The sequence below is a fragment of the Oculina patagonica genome, chromosome 8, assembly GCF_052425735.1.
Source record: "Oculina patagonica isolate OP01 chromosome 8, crgOcupat, whole genome shotgun sequence".
Taxonomy (NCBI): Eukaryota; Metazoa; Cnidaria; class Anthozoa; order Scleractinia; family Oculinidae; genus Oculina; species Oculina patagonica.
Genome location: NC_135765.1, coordinates 8,193,286 through 8,208,946, shown reverse-complemented (window position 1 = coordinate 8,208,946; position 15,661 = coordinate 8,193,286). Strand labels below are relative to the sequence as shown.

At 42.2% G+C, this 15,661-nt stretch overlaps 2 protein-coding genes and 1 pseudogene across 3 annotated transcripts in view; 1 reads left to right on the top strand and 2 right to left on the bottom strand.

The window, feature by feature from the left end:
• The window catches only part of LOC144662569 (lactadherin-like), a 111,247-nt gene that overhangs the window by 17,961 nt on the left and 77,625 nt on the right, over positions 1-15,661 (bottom strand). The gene's annotated exons all lie outside the window — the stretch shown is intronic.
• LOC144663095 (retinoschisin-like) lies at positions 2,198-4,977 on the top strand (annotated as a pseudogene). The gene is made up of 5 exons (XR_013572578.1): positions 2,198-2,519; positions 3,136-3,285; positions 3,335-3,669; positions 4,361-4,499; positions 4,927-4,977. The product of XR_013572578.1 is annotated as a retinoschisin-like (transcript).
• On the bottom strand, positions 11,550-15,269 carry LOC144663093 (uncharacterized). Its single transcript, XM_078524028.1, has one exon. The coding sequence runs from the start codon at positions 15,267-15,269 to the stop codon at positions 11,550-11,552; it is 3,720 nt and encodes a 1,239-aa protein (XP_078380154.1).

Here is a 15,661-nt window from a genome sequence, read left to right as displayed (position 1 = left end):
TTTTAACATCACGGATTCAATAACACAATCAGTGTCCTAAGAGTAAGCATGTACAGCAGATCGTGCATTTTAACAGATCCATGACTTGTTTTCAGTAGTTTATTTGGTATTATCCGGTGGTGTTTCCGAAGTTTCATCTTGAAGTACGATTTTATGAGGTAGGTGCTATTAGAAGTTCCTTCTTTATTGCTGATGGGTGGGTGTGTTTCTTGCTTATGAATTTGGTAGTTAACGGTTAGATTAAAAATCCGTCCCTTGTATATATGTAATTTGGACCAACTTTTAAAATGTGACAAATGCTTTACTCGATTGAAAACAAGCACCTGTAAAAAATGAAAAAAACCGATTGGATATAGCAAATGTATAACAAGTCATATGGCATCTTATTCGATAAAAAGGACAGATGTTTTATAACCTGGTAAATCGTGTTCGGGCACGATTCACGTGCACGCAAGATGCATCTTGAAAAAAATAGTGTTTTTCGATCGTTATCTGTCTTAATCTTCCTCAGACAAAGCCATTATTACTTCTTAAAGGGACTGTGTCACGGATTTTAGCTAAATTTAGGCATGGGAAATGACCAACAATTTCGTTGAAATATAAAAATAACCTCTTAAAACAGTGAAGGAACATTTCGATAAAACACCAAATACAAAAGAAGGTACGGATGGCCAAAAGCGACGAAGATTGAAACGGATTGCGATATGGGTTTTTGAAATGTTGTTGGGCTGAACAGTTGTCAAAGTTAATCTTGTTTACTTGTAAGTTGAAATAATAACGCCCGGGGACACATTTGGTTGCAATGAAGCTGTTGTTTTGCCACTGATTAAGATCCACAGAAGTTATCTCTTTGCAAACATTAAGTTTCATAGCGGTTGTTTGGCAAAACGTAATAAAGTTAACTTAGCCGTTACACAGTTCCTTTAAGTGTTTTACCAATTTATAATACTGTAATGTTGAGGTTTACTCCAATTAAAAAAGTAATTTTGTGTACATAGATCCTTTAAGTATGGTGCGTGCTTAAAGATAAATCCAGTCACTTTCGACGAAAAATATTAAAGATGTAAAGATGGCCTTTGTTAAAGTTGGTGAATTATTAATCATTAATCGTATTCAAGAAACTGCGCAAACCGCTAATGAAAACTGAACGCAACAAACTGGCCTTCGAAGTAAATATTTTCTGGGTAGTGTTGATATAGAGACGTGATCGCCGTGAGCAGTAAACTAGCGTTGAAAAAATGAGATTCGTGATCGTTCAAAGCGTTAAATTAGACAGAAAGGTGGTCTCGACGGCCTGGCTTAAAAAATAGATTACGCTTAATATTTCTTGTGTGTTGCAAGAATAAAACCCATTCGGCTTTATCAGATATTTCAAAGGTTTCTTAAGGTATTTACAAGGGTTTTCGGTTCATGCATGGAAAGTTCGCAATGACCGATGTAAAGGCTTAATATAATTTAACTTTGAAGATAATTAGACAACCAAAACAACAACGTCTGTACACCCCCTCCCCCCCCAAAAAAAAAAAAAAAAAAAAAAAAAATAAAAAACACCCAAACAAACAAACAATGACCAAGGTCTATTAAGTTGTTTTTATAATTAACCAAAGCAACTCTTATGATCATTGAGTTTGAATCAAGCCAACAGCGAGACTATTGGCGAGACTATGAAGATAGATTTTTAGCGAGTCAATGAAGATAGACCCTATTGCCGAGCTCAACAAACACACAAGAACGAATAAAATTCAAACTGTACTTTTTTTAAAAAAAAAAGTATGGCAGTCTTTTTTAATCAAGCTTATAAGTAGATACAATAGAGGCTCTGCAACATCTCTAAGCTTTGATAAAATATTAACGTCTGTGTGATCTTCCCAAATGTCGACGGTCTCGTTGTTTTGCAGCCATTTCGAAAGAAGTGACAACAGGAAGCGCTGCATCAACCTACATCAACCCGCGCTGCATAACAACCCGCGGGCGTATATAATACCATCAGAAATAGGCAAATAAAAGCATATTGGTACATTTAAGTAGGACGTCATCTTCAAATGACCAAATTCTGTAAGAAGTTGAATAGAGAGTATGTTAGGTATAGCGATAGCTCACTATTTCTACTGGGAAATGTTAAGCTTAAATATAATAACCCAAAGTATTTTTTTTTTTTTAATTTAGGAAAATGTTCCAGTAACCTGATGTAGAACAAATGGCTCGGAAACAGATCCTTGTTTTCGTCGAATTGTTTATGGTGTCTTTAATGTTTAGTAAAATTGCCACCCACAAATGTGAAAGCGACACTTACTCCATCTATCAAATGATGCTCAAGAATCACACCTTTAAGACGTTTCAGGCCCGGTCACTTTCTCTAGACTGCATAGAGGCATGCAACTCTGACGTCAGATGTCAAAGCTTTAACTACATCATGTTCGGAAGAATATGCGAGTTGAATAACAGAACTAAGGAGGCCAGGCCAGAGGACTTCGTCAAGAACAGCGAACGATATTACATGAAAAAGGCGTCGAAAAGAGGTAGACTAAATAAGCCTTGAAAATATAATAATTGAAACAGGTAATTACGGGTAAATTAGTTATTTAGGGCGTATTTATTTGCAACATACGCGTCTAGCCTTTGCATTTGCCCGTTGGAATTTTTTATTGTTTTAAATTAAATAATAATAAAATTCCAACGGGCAAATCGAGCGCGTATGTTGCAAATAAATACGACCTTAGGTGAAGTATCAGAAAAAGGCTAAGAACCTGTTGAGCAACTTTCTCTTTTACTTTTCAGTGCACTTTCTTAGCAGAGCCACGATGCAGGAGTCTGAGTTGTAGTATCTCATAACAGAAGGATTTATGAATAGATTCTCCTTAAACGAGTCTAATTATATTAAGTTAAAGTTTAATGTCTAAGTTCCTCGTTTTGAAGGAACGTACTTGTTGACGTCGGCTCTCTGCCCTTGGAACTGATGTGATTAATCTTTTCAAAGAAATCAGTTTATTTCACAAAAAACAAAGAAATCGGTAAACTATCAGGAAAATCCTAATTCATCGGCCGAGACTTCGAGATAGATGCGTCATGGTTACGAAAGTGAAAAAGGAGCAGTTTGTTTTCCATTTAATAATTTTGTGCTTATTTCATTTCCAGTGCCTCTTGGGTCCATTCCCCAGCTGCCTGCTGATTCGTGTACAGAGATTAAGGCCAGTGAAGGAGCACAAGCGTTCAACGGTAATTACTGGTTGGATTCCACGAGATCTGGGAGTTCCATTCTTGCTCGCTGTGACATGGACACAGAAAGTAAGAGCAATCAATATTTCTCAGGATAAATGCCTAGGGGCAAACCCAGAATAAGAAGCCCTTGGAATGGAAAGCGGTTCAATCAGTGACGGACAACTTACTGCCTCTTCAGAATGGGGTGTCAATTATGCTGCTCCCATCCAGGGCAGACTACATTTCCATGAAACTCTAATGAAAGCAGGCGCTTGGGCAGCTGCAACATCGGACGCCAACCAATGGCTTCAAGTTGATCTTGTTAGCAACTACTTTACTGTGACACGTGTAGCAACACAAGGAAGAGAAGAGAGCAAATGGCTGCAGTGGGTAACCAAGTACAATCTGCAGTACAGTGACGATGAAGTGAACTTCCGGTTCTACAAGGAACAAGGACAACTTAAAAATAAGGTAAAATGGACTTCGCGTTCGTTCATCGAGACGTTGATAAAAGGAGATGTCTAAATCGTAACAGTCAACACCTAAATTTGTTTTTTTTCACTTTCATATTTCTCTGTTTCCTCTCAACTGTCACGCTAGCCGTTTCAACGGAAATGGTGCCATGATGACAGCGTAACGTCATCAATATTGCACTAAAGAAAGTACTGCATTTTTATGTAATATATCAAACACGAGAGACAGTGTTTCATCATTCGGGATATCCAAACACCGAGGAGACTTTTGAAATTACTACGCGCAGCGGAGTATTTTTGACGAAATTCGAGGTGTTTGGATAGCCGATGAAACATTGTCTCGAGTATTTGATTGATCTTCTCAATCGGAACAAAAACTATGGAGTAAATGGAGAATTAAAATCGTAAAAATCTATGCTTATTAAGAACGGGTATCCAAACCTCCTTCACGGTTATGATATTCTTTGTTTTAACTTCACGAATTATTAATGAGTTTAAGAAAAATCATCAGTGAACTTAATTTTCAACTTACTGTTTTGAACCGTTGATTATCGAAGTTTTCGATTATCACTGCGGTCTTCAGTTAGAGACCTAGGGTTTAATTCTGTTCGAGAATACGACGATAGAGAGTTAAACCAGAAAGTATTCAAGTGGCAGATCGCTAACAATTTGTAATCTTACTAATTTAGGAATTTGCTGGAAACACAGACGAGAACACTGTTGTGTATCATGATTTAAACCCACCAATCAGAGCACGTTACATCCGTTTTCGACCAGTAGCTTGGAATCACCACATATCAATGAGGGCAGAGCTCTATGGTTGTCAAGGTAACTGTGCAACGCCATTAAATTTCAAAAAGTATAACATCAACTGAAAGCAAGGTACTATCATAGTGCTACCATGAAACGCAAGGGCAGATCATATTTTTAAAAGTGTAAATCTTTAACGTTACTTAACGTGCAATAGAAGTTGAAGTCACATTGTACGGGTTATCTTACAAATATGAAAGGGCCAAAGAAAAGGTCGTTTCCAACCCTGACTTTTCGGTAAAAAAATGTAATCCACAAAAATCGATGCTTTTATTATGTTTTACCCACGTTCCTTGCATCGACAAGTTCTCAGTAGGCTGGGGTTCGGTAAGTGCCTTTACTTGGCAAGTTTTAAACGATGGGAGGAGGGAAGGGGAAGACACTGAAGGCTCAATAATGATATTCCACGGCATTCTGAATATATTTTCTTTTTCTTTATTTACAGCATAACTCTGACATAGGTTGAAAGAAAACAAAATACCAGAGCCAACTTCTCATAACAATTGCAAGGGGCTGCCAGCACAAAATAAATGCCTAGTTTATGTTTAAACCGATTGAAATCGTGCCCGTGAGTCCAGAATGGTGACTGAAGGCATTAAACAAATACTTCCACGACAGAGAGAAGAGTCGTCACACAAGTTTGGAACTTTTCAGGTCACTTTAGAACTGATACTCGTATCACGGCTACTACCTCTATACCAAACTGTACAATATTTCGAGAGGAGTAGTTTGCATGTCTTTTCAATAACGCATACCCCTATTCGGTTCAGGAGATCCCATGTTTAAGTCCTCTATCATGCCATGTTGCCGTTGTTATCGAGTTTACACCTTCGCGATCGGCCTCTCTCCTGTCATGATTCCTAACTTTATAACTTTCGTTTCATATAGGCTGCCCAAGGTTCTATAACTGTAAGCCAGAAACCGTAATGAATAGAGCTCTTCCATTTTATTCTCTTTTGAAGTTTATGATCGGCGTAGGTTTCCGTTTTGTTCGTGAATAGCTTTCGTCACGTTGATCGTGGTGTATATATCACCTGCATTAGAACTACAAATATATAAGGTGCTGTGCGCATAAGTTAAGCGATACTCAAGTATGTTATATCCATATCGCTTGGAGCATGTAACGAGGTTCAGTGGTTTATAGTTTAAAAATTCAGGTTGGGTAAACATGTGATTTAGTAGCTTACGCAGTCTATCAGTTTTGGAATCGGTATACTATTGCATGCTGTAGGTAATTATAATCATTGGTGCTTGAACTCTGAAATTTATTGCCTGCAATGTTAAGTGTATATAGAATATAAAATGTAATAGTCACTCCCTTTTACTGTAAAATTTGAATTTATGCATTATTTCAAAAAAAAATTCAACGTAAATTTGTTGTAAGAGTGAAGGTTCCCTTTAAGTCCCTTTTGCTGTACATCTTACAGATAATTTGTCTTAAGAAGTAATGCCTATTAAAATCACGGCCACAGTCAAAATTTTGTTTTCGCTCATATTTTTGCCATGGATATGTATTATCGAGTGACTAAACTTGATGTAGATTTTTTTAAAGACCGCTTCGATTTGGAGGAAATCGAAAATAACGCTTTTCGCTATCGCAGGCTTCAAAACAGCCAAAATGTAACACGAAACTTCGCTCTCATGCCAAAGGCAAGAAGGTTAAGAAAAATCTTTTTCCACAGATTAATTCATGGAGCTGAGACTTCTACTTCTAGTTTGGTGAAAAAAATTTCATCTGGCGATAATCTGGAAGGCATAGAATAAAATTTTAGAACTGCTCATTTTCCCACTGACTAAAGTTTATATCAAACCTGTTAGCCACGATTAAAGTTTAAAGCATGTGCTACACCTTGGTGTTTGCTAAAACTCAGGCTATGAAGCATTTAGATAATGTACTAAATCATATCCAAGAACTGGCTTGGGTTATTCAGTTTGCTTTGACCAAGTTTTGGCTGAAATATGAGACATTTGAATAATTAGCGTCGCCAGTATTGCTGTGGCGATTTTTATTTATATACGATTTGGCGCATCCGAAAACAGGTTAAGTCATAATTACACTTATTTAAAGAGTTTTTTAAAGATATTTGTCACATAAAAATTGACAATTTTTTCTCATCTACACGAGCAAATTAAAGTTGTAACATAAAAATTGCCACATAAAAATTGTCCGTGTAAACTCGCCATTAAGCCGGGTTTACACGGGCTATTTTTATGTGACAAATATATTTAATCGTGTAGAGGACACAACAATTTTTTGTCGGCAGTTCAAAGTTTAGCGCGCCTTAAATGACCTTGAACAGCAGAGATACGCACAGAGATACACGTGCGCAGTGCCCAGTGGGAGTTTGGGATCGGAGATTGGGGACCCATGCAACGGTCAAACGCAAAAATTGACGTCACTTCCGGTTTTCGGCGCATCGAACTATTAAAGAATTTGACTCGAAAGTGTGTAAGACTTGTGCGGGAAAACGTTATAGAAATGGCACAGAGAATGAAAATTTCAAGCTGGGAAACTCAGTGGATAGCGATTATCAAATTTCCAATGTATAAGCGGCGTATACACCTTAACTTTCCAGTGACGGCGTCAACGTTTGGCTTTAAAGCGAAAAATTTCGGAAATTTAACACATTTGTATGGAGCAGGTTGGAGCAGTTTGGGGGAAACTGCGCACGCCCGCGACGTTTGACTGCTGTGTGACCCAACCATATGCTAACGTAATATTTGCCACACTTTTATGTGTCGAGTCGTCTACACGAGCAATTTTTCGTATGTGACAACATTTATTTGTCACATATAAAAGCTAAAACGCCAGCTTGTCAACAAATATATTGGTCACATAAAACTTGACCAATTTTTCTCATCTATACGAGCAAATAAAAGTTATTACATAAAAAATTGCCACATAAAAATTGCTCGTGTAAACTCGTTTTTTTTTACTTGGATGGCAGTATGGTTATCGAACAATTTCAGAAGTCAACTTAACTCTCCCGAATCTATGCCCAAGGAGTTAATTTCAGACTTTGATGTCTCAAGCACTATACAGTCAACTCTCGTTATAGCGGACACGCTCGGGACGTCGTTTAGTGTCCGTTATACAGACAACTCTCGCCTTGCGGACACCCCGCTATTGCGGACACTCGCTATTACGGACAAAATCCAGATCCCCGCCGAAAGAAGTTTGACTGGAAATGACTCCCGCTATTACGGACTCTCGCTATAACGGACACTAAACGACGTCCCGAGCGTGTCCGCTATAACGAGAGTTGACTGTAGCGAGAGTCCGTAATAGCGGGAGTCATTTCCAGTCAAACTTCTTTCGGCGGGGATCTGGATTTTGTCCGTAATAGCGAGTGTCCGCAATAGCGGGGTGTCCGCAAGGCGAGAGTTGTCTGTATACGGAAAGAACATACATACTTTCTCGAGTCATGGGGAAGTGTCACATACTGATGTGGTCTTTTCTATACAGGGTGCTCAATTATCTATTGTACAAAAATACAAAACTATAACTCTTCACAAGATTCGAAGCGCTATTAACTCGAAAGGAGGCAAATGCCATCACACTTTCAGTTAAATGTCTCATGTGTCCTCTTTCTGGATTGATTTTGGGAAATATAAGAAAATTAAACTTAGACTGGTATCAGCAAAGAGAATTTAAAACAAAGTTAAGACTTTGCACGATGAATTGATCAAACCTCACTAACTACGAATAGCGCTGCGCACTAATGACGTCACAGAACTTTGAACCTCCCTGTGACTCAGACAACGAAACTGCTCTTAGCTGTGTGACTAAGAAGAGCTAAAACGTTGGTTTATATACAGACAACTCTCGCCTTGCGGACACCCCGCTATTGCGGACACTCGCTATTACGGACAAAATCCAGATCCCCGCCGAAAGAAGTTTGACTGGAAATGACTCCCGCTATTACGGACTCTCGCTATAACGGACACTAAACGACGTCCCGAGCGTGTCCGCTATAACGAGAGTTGACTGTAAAAGGTTTGTCAAACAGAGAGGTACATTAAATGTGATGTTTTCCCTCATGCACGCAGTTATTGTATATGCAGTGTATATTGTAAAGGCCCGAACTGAACTGAGAAGAAAAAAAAAATTACGAAAAAGTCAGAATGTTCACACTGTCTTAAATTGCTCATTGTGCAACACAACAGAGCTAACCTGAGATGACATACCAGGAAAAAATCGCACAAAGAAACGCTCGTCCGATCGGTCTAATTCATACAAAACCTTAGACCAAACCACATTTATTGCCTGCGTCATGCGGGGGGTTCTCATGCGCGAAAATTTATTGTTAGTAATAGTGCGCAGCGCTATTTACAGGAGGACCCTGCTATCTCGAGCCAACGAAGAAGAAAAGTCATTCAAGATAGTGGGGGTTCGAAATAACGGTCGGGTAACAGCTCTCGCAAGATCTCACATGAATGGCTTGCTACCCTTTGAGAGAACAATAGAACAAACAACAGGAACAATGCCCCTATAACCCCAAAAACAATAGCAACTGCTACACTAGAGGACCAGTGTATAGTAGAATAACACGCTTACGAGAGCTGCTATACTACTGGAAATAACGGGGCTGACACAGTCTATTAAAATAATACTACGCAGTAAAATAATACTTTACAGTACTACTGTTAACAATTGCTTATGCTTTGCCAATGTGGATCCTTTGTTCATTTGTTCATCATGACGTCCTGAAGTGCGAAAGATCGGCTGTCCTGTATTAAGCTACACAATTCCAAGGAACTTGCCAAACGCCCCCTTTTGCTCCACGTTGGAGTAAAAAGAAAGTTTAAATACTTTGATTTATTCCCTTTATTATTAACTCCCAAACGTGGAATTTCACAATTATCGATTTCTGTTCCTGTTCGAATAAACTCTTCATTATGATATCGCTTCCCAACGGAACAGCTAAGAACTTTAACACGCAAACATTAAAAACACACTTTTTAATAATTTTTGCAGTTGTAGTTTCGCGACGCCTATTACACCTATTCGTGTCGTTTTCGTCAAAATAAGGAGTAAGTTATACCGTTTCATAAACGGTCATCAAACTACAAACAAAAGGTTTGATTGATCTTTTAATAGCGGTTTGCCTAGAGATTAACAACCAATTTTATCATTCGATGCATTTTTACTCCCTTTCTTGAAAAATGGCAAGTCGTTTTTCAGAGATGTAGAAGAGCGGTTTAATCAGAAGTACCCAACGAAGGTTATTATCAAAATCCATTCATTAGTGACCTAGATGATAAATAGGCATGCGCAAAGGCATTTTCAGTTAATTTTTAACTACCGTGGGAAAAAAATATCCGCTCTTCAGAGCCAGCTAGCAATTATTTTAATAGCCGTTTTCGCCAGCCAGCATCCAAAATGTTCTGACTTTTTCCCAGCCAGGAACATTTGTTGACCCTTTTTTTGCCAGCAATTTTTGTTTTTGTCGTGAGTAGTAAGGGGGTGCTTTTGGGGAAGGAACCAATCAGAATCGAGGATTTGGGGCAGCCTCCAATCAGAAAGGCGGATATCGAACACGTGGTACAAAGAAAATTTGCATAATGAGATGCGTACTTACAGTGGTTTTAATTTGCATATCGATACTCGATACTCGATCCGATACTCGATATTCGATACTAATTTGCATTTATTTTTTTTTTGGAAAAAAAGAAGCGGTGTGAGGGAGTCGACCGCGGGCCGCCGGCATGACGCGCGATCGCGCTAACCGCTGGACCACGTAGGACCCACTGTCCAAACACGGTATAATTAAGGCATCTATACGTTTTACAATAATTAATTCAACATGGTGAGCCCGGATATCGATCACGTGGTCCCATTGGGACCTACGTTATCAAAGCCCCCGATATTCGATACTCGATACACGATACCCCGAAATTCGATATTCGATACTCGATATTCGATATTCGATACTCGACACTCGATACTCGATACTCGATATTCGCGATACACTCACACTTCATAGTGAGTTAGCAAGATCCATTATATATTGTTCACAAATTGCCATGCTTTTTCAAAGAATTTTGGTCGGCGATACTGAGACAAAAACGCACAATTGTGAAGCTATTTTTTAAAAAATCGCCTGAGAGAGGGGGATGGGGAGTATCCCCCTTTCTCGGGTGTACTGGGAATGAGTGACTGACCCATCAGATCACGTGACACGGCGCGACCCTACGAACCACGAAAATCGTTTCTTATTTTTAGCGTTGGTGTGTTCCGTTGACTTTTTCTGCGTATTATGTCTGTAGATGTAGATGTGGGAATGTTGGTCATTTTTTTTTAGTTAAAAAAGTTGGCACCAAGAGGATTCGAACCCGGGTCGCCGGCATGCCGAGCGGGAACGCTATCCACTGGACTACGATTTTTCACACAATCGACTCACCCACTCCCAATGCTCGTAAAGACTCATCGTGACAAAAAAAAAATGAAATGATTTTAATTCGTCCCAATGCCTATGTACAAAACGGGTTACGTGTCCCGGATCGAGCGAAGTTGAGAGCGAGCAATGGCTCTATTGCCTAGTGTTACAATCAAATCCGAAAAGTGAGTCTCGTTATAATCATGTGTAAAAGTCAACATGGCGTCCCACTGGCGTTGACGTAAGAACTGGATCACGGTATGCATGGCTTGGCGGTCCATATCGTCCAAAGGCATTTGTTCATAATGTTGTAGGCACAGTTTGAGGAAGGTGTCCAACAGGCAGTCGTTGCAATGAAACATACTCTCTCTCTCTCTTTTCTTATAACTTGCGGAGCCCTCTCCTCCTTAACCATCCCTCGGGGGTTTCATACGCGCGTCTGTTGTAACTACCCGTCACACCTAGGGCTCCCATCCTTTTATATCGTTTGTCTTTTCCCAGCGTGTATCCCAGCTTGGCAGCCGACGCCAAACTAGATAACAAGTTTCCACCCACGTACATTTTTTCTACCCGTGACCGGTTCTTTCTACGCTGTCTTCTGCGGCGAGACCGTTTTTGTGGAGCCATGAGGATTCTCTCTCTGATGACTTGGGATCAATTAAAAAGTTTTAAAAAAGAGTGCGAGACTTTATAATGACGCGCTAGCCCGATAACCATACGGGTACGAGGCCATCGTGACAGGGTCGACGACGCGCTTGTCAAATACCACTTGATACCGCTTGATCTCGGTGACGGTGTGAAGGGTCTTGGTTTTGGGGTCCCGGGTAATCTTGTGAGGATTGAAGACGGGGACGTGACGTGCGACGCGGTCGAGAGGGTCTCGGACTTCAGACAGAACATTGTCTTTCAACGTCTCAAAATTTAACTGCGTCGATCCGCGGACATTGAGGGAGAACCCTCTCACCTTGCAACAGACTTTTCCCTGCCTCGTCTTATATCCATAATTCTTTGGCCCCGCGGCTGCGAATTCCGTGATGTAATCTTGGGGGTCGAGCTCATTGGTAAAATCCCCCAAAAAGTCTCCGAGAGGAAGGGTAGGGTCCGCGGGGCCTCGCCTGTAAATCAAAGAATCCGTATCAAAATATAAAATTTGATGCGGACGAAGACGAGCCAGGCCTTCTTGGTAGAGTTTCAAGCGGGCGTAACACGTGGTAAAGCAAGCCACGAAGATGTTGACGTTGGGTTGGACCTGCTCACACTCGTCTCGATGCTTATGGACCACTTCCAACATGTCGGGATTCACGACGCGTATGTCGCTGATGGTGACGCTTTCGTCGCGCAACAGATTGTAAAAGTCCGCGGGAGAGGTAAAGGCTTCCACCTGAGGCTTGTTTCCCTGCTGACCATACTTGCCCCAGAAACTATTCAGCATCATCTTGGCCAGGGACCGTTTGCCAGGATTCTTTTCAATTTTGTCAGGGTCGAGTCGTATGCCTTCTTGCCTCTCGTAATCATCGAGGTACTGCTGCCGTTTCTCCTCGTCGTCGCCTACCCAGTCAGGCCAACCACTGGCTTCCTGTTTCAACTTCAGAAACGTGTCCACGTACGACTTAAACAACTCATTGGATCGACGCTCAAAATGCCACACCTCATGGACGTGTTCAATCGTATACCCCTGACGGACGGCTTCTTCCAATTCGGGGGTACACCAAGTCCCAGTCAATAGGCGTTGTTCTCGGGTGTGAGAGCAGGTCATGGACCGTTCGGTCAAGGGTTTAGGCTGCTCCGTTTCCACACAGGTGCGGCAGAGGGGAAAGGTCAGTTTGCCTCCATGACGATAAGGCAATACAGGGCTGAATAACCCAAATGGGGGGTGAACGCTGCATTTCACCAAACCAAAGTACTGACTGAGGTCCGTGTGTCCCGGTTCCAAAATGACTTTAGGATGTCCTTCGGGATACGTGCAATTCTTGTTGACCCAAGGGTACAAGGACGTAAAATCCACGTAATGAATCTCTTCATCCTCACGGGTCTGGTGATACAATTGAATGGCGTTGGTGCGCCCTCCAAAGAAAGCGTCTCTAGGTTCCAAGCGGGGGAGCAGCTCCAAGGTGTCGACAAACGCTTTGACGCGTTCATCGTCCCTTTTCATCTTTTGCCACGTACACTCCCACATTTCAACAAGGGTGTATCCGGCGGCTCGGATGGTCGCGGCGCGACATCGCGTTTCTTCGTATACTTCTCGCATGCTGCGTCGGTTCAGTAAACTATACTTTTGATCCCTGTTGGGAAAACAATCAGGGCAGCCATGGTAAAAGCAACCATAGAACTCGTATATGACGTCATCCTCGTCTTTCCCGTCCACGTGGACCCGATGTCCTCTCAGAAAGATCTGGCATTCTCCCCCGTTTCTGGCGTGTTGTATGCGCGTGGGCGAACGACTGTCCAGGTAATGCAGCCATTCGAGGGAGACTTGGGAATGGGGTTTTCCTTTTCCATGCCACCCCCGGAGAGGTTCCGACGCCAAGGTATGCTCTTTAAGACACTGGGTATTGTAATACCGCGAACACGCCGACGCAATGGTCAAACATTTTTCCATCGGGTCGAAGCCTGCCACCTCTTCGAATTCTTCCCGGAAGACGCGGCACCCCTCATGCAACAATTTGACATCGGACCGACAATAGGCCAGGAGCTCTTGCTGAAAATCAAACGGGTTGTCTTCGCTCAGTTGTTCGGCGTACCAGATCTCAAATTCGTCTCTCCTCTGTTTCGACATCCCCTCCGGATCGTAATAGTCACGAGCGGGTAGACGTCCCACGTACGTCTGGTTTTCCCGGGTGTTAAAAAAATGAGGGAAGAAACCCTTCTTTTGCTCCGTCAGACCAAACGCTTTAGGAAAGGAAGACAGAGGCATTTGCATGAAACACATGGAATCCTTGAACGTAATGCCCGGGATGCTCATGGACAGGATTTTAGCTCCATTGACGACTTGCTCGGGACACACGGCTTGACGGTACAATTCGTTCAAGATGAAGTACGAGTCATACCCCTGAAAATTATGAGCGACGGCAATGACGTCATTTTCTCGAGCCAAGAATCGAAGCCAATCCAGGAAATGCACGACACACTCCTCCCCCTCAAAGGAATATTCGCGGTCATTGGCCATGGCACAAATAAGATTTGGCACATGCTCTCCATCGTCTTGGCGGGCTTCAGCATCCCAGCTCACGAACAGGGGCGGGTCGCGTTCTGGAGGGGGCGCGACCGATCCATCCCTTCGTCTCTTCCGATTTCTTCGTTCTTCGGCCACTTTGTCTGGGTTTTGAATATAACATTGATGGGTTTGCAGGTCTTGGTATTTCTTGCACGAAGGGCATTCCCCGTGACCGCATTGATGCCCGTGCTTGATTTCGTACCCGCTGTATACTTTACGGCAATCCAGGCATTTCTTATGAGTGTGACAGACACTGTTCCGTTTACCGAATTCAGCCTGTTTTTGTCCAGGACCACTCTGACGCGTCTTGTGCAACTGATGACATCTCTCTCCGAAGAAACTTCGACGGCAATCGACGCAGGGTAGTTCGGCAGTACCGCCGTGTCGATAGTCGACGCAATCGGTCTGATGGCAAGCAAAGCATTGGGTCCCAGGACAACTATGTTTACTGCGGTTGTTACTACCCGTTTCACATCGGAGGCAATAATAAGATTTCTCAAAGAACCCCTTGAGGGAATGACAGGCGTGATAGTGTTGACCATGTTTGATCAACACCAACCGTTTGGTTTCCGGTTGTTCAGGACCTTTGTAGATTATTTGGTAGCCATGCTCCACGGACACAACCACAATCTGATAGTCCCTCAAATAAGTTTGAAACGCAGCAATCTCCTCTAGGCCACAGGGTCCTTCCATCACACCAGCGTTTCTATGCAGGACCTGCGCCGCTTCCTTTTGTTCCTGTTCTCCACGCACAACCCCTCTGTAATGGGGATGGCGCGCACCAAAATCACGATAGGCCTTCGCGACGACCAAGGCTCTGGCGCAGCACATGTTGTCGTTGTTCTTGATCTGCACGACGCTTCGTTTGTCGTTCAAGATGGTACGGATGGGATCCAATCCCAATTTGGGGGTTCGTCCACGACCTATTCCAGGGTCTCTGACATGAGAAATGTTCATATTAAAGGTGTCATCCATGGTAAAATTCTCATTGGAGTTGAGCATGTTGGATAATTGTTGTAACACTTGTTGCGCAGGTTCCGTGTTGTGCCTCCAATCTCTCACTCTAAGACGCACAGAGTGATAAGCGTTTCTTAACCGATCACTATTGACGTTGACGAGTAGGTGATCTCTATCATCCACTTCATCATCCGTCAGAACATATCGTTCTATGGCTCGTTGAAGGGCCGCTGCCATTTCTTGCGCCAAGACAGGTCTCTGTCCCAAGGGTATGGACAAGTCAGCTCCTCCTCCCCTCTCTGGATCAAACGCGCAGTATAATTGCGCATATGCAGACCAAACCGACGTACTCGTCGATCCACGTGAGGGGTTAATTCAAAGTTGAACATCTAAAATGTAAATAAAACAAACAATAAAGTTAAATAAATAATCGAGGAGTTAGCTCTATGTCTTATACAACGTATGTGGACGGTACCACTGTAGAGAGTCATTAGTATTTGCGTGAGGAAATAAAGCTTCTAACCCATCAAGCAACGTCATTAACGCATGTGCAAGCAGGGAGGGAGGAACGTAGTCGGCTCCTAAACCATGAAATGACTACGACCTTGTCGATCAGTAATCGACTACTT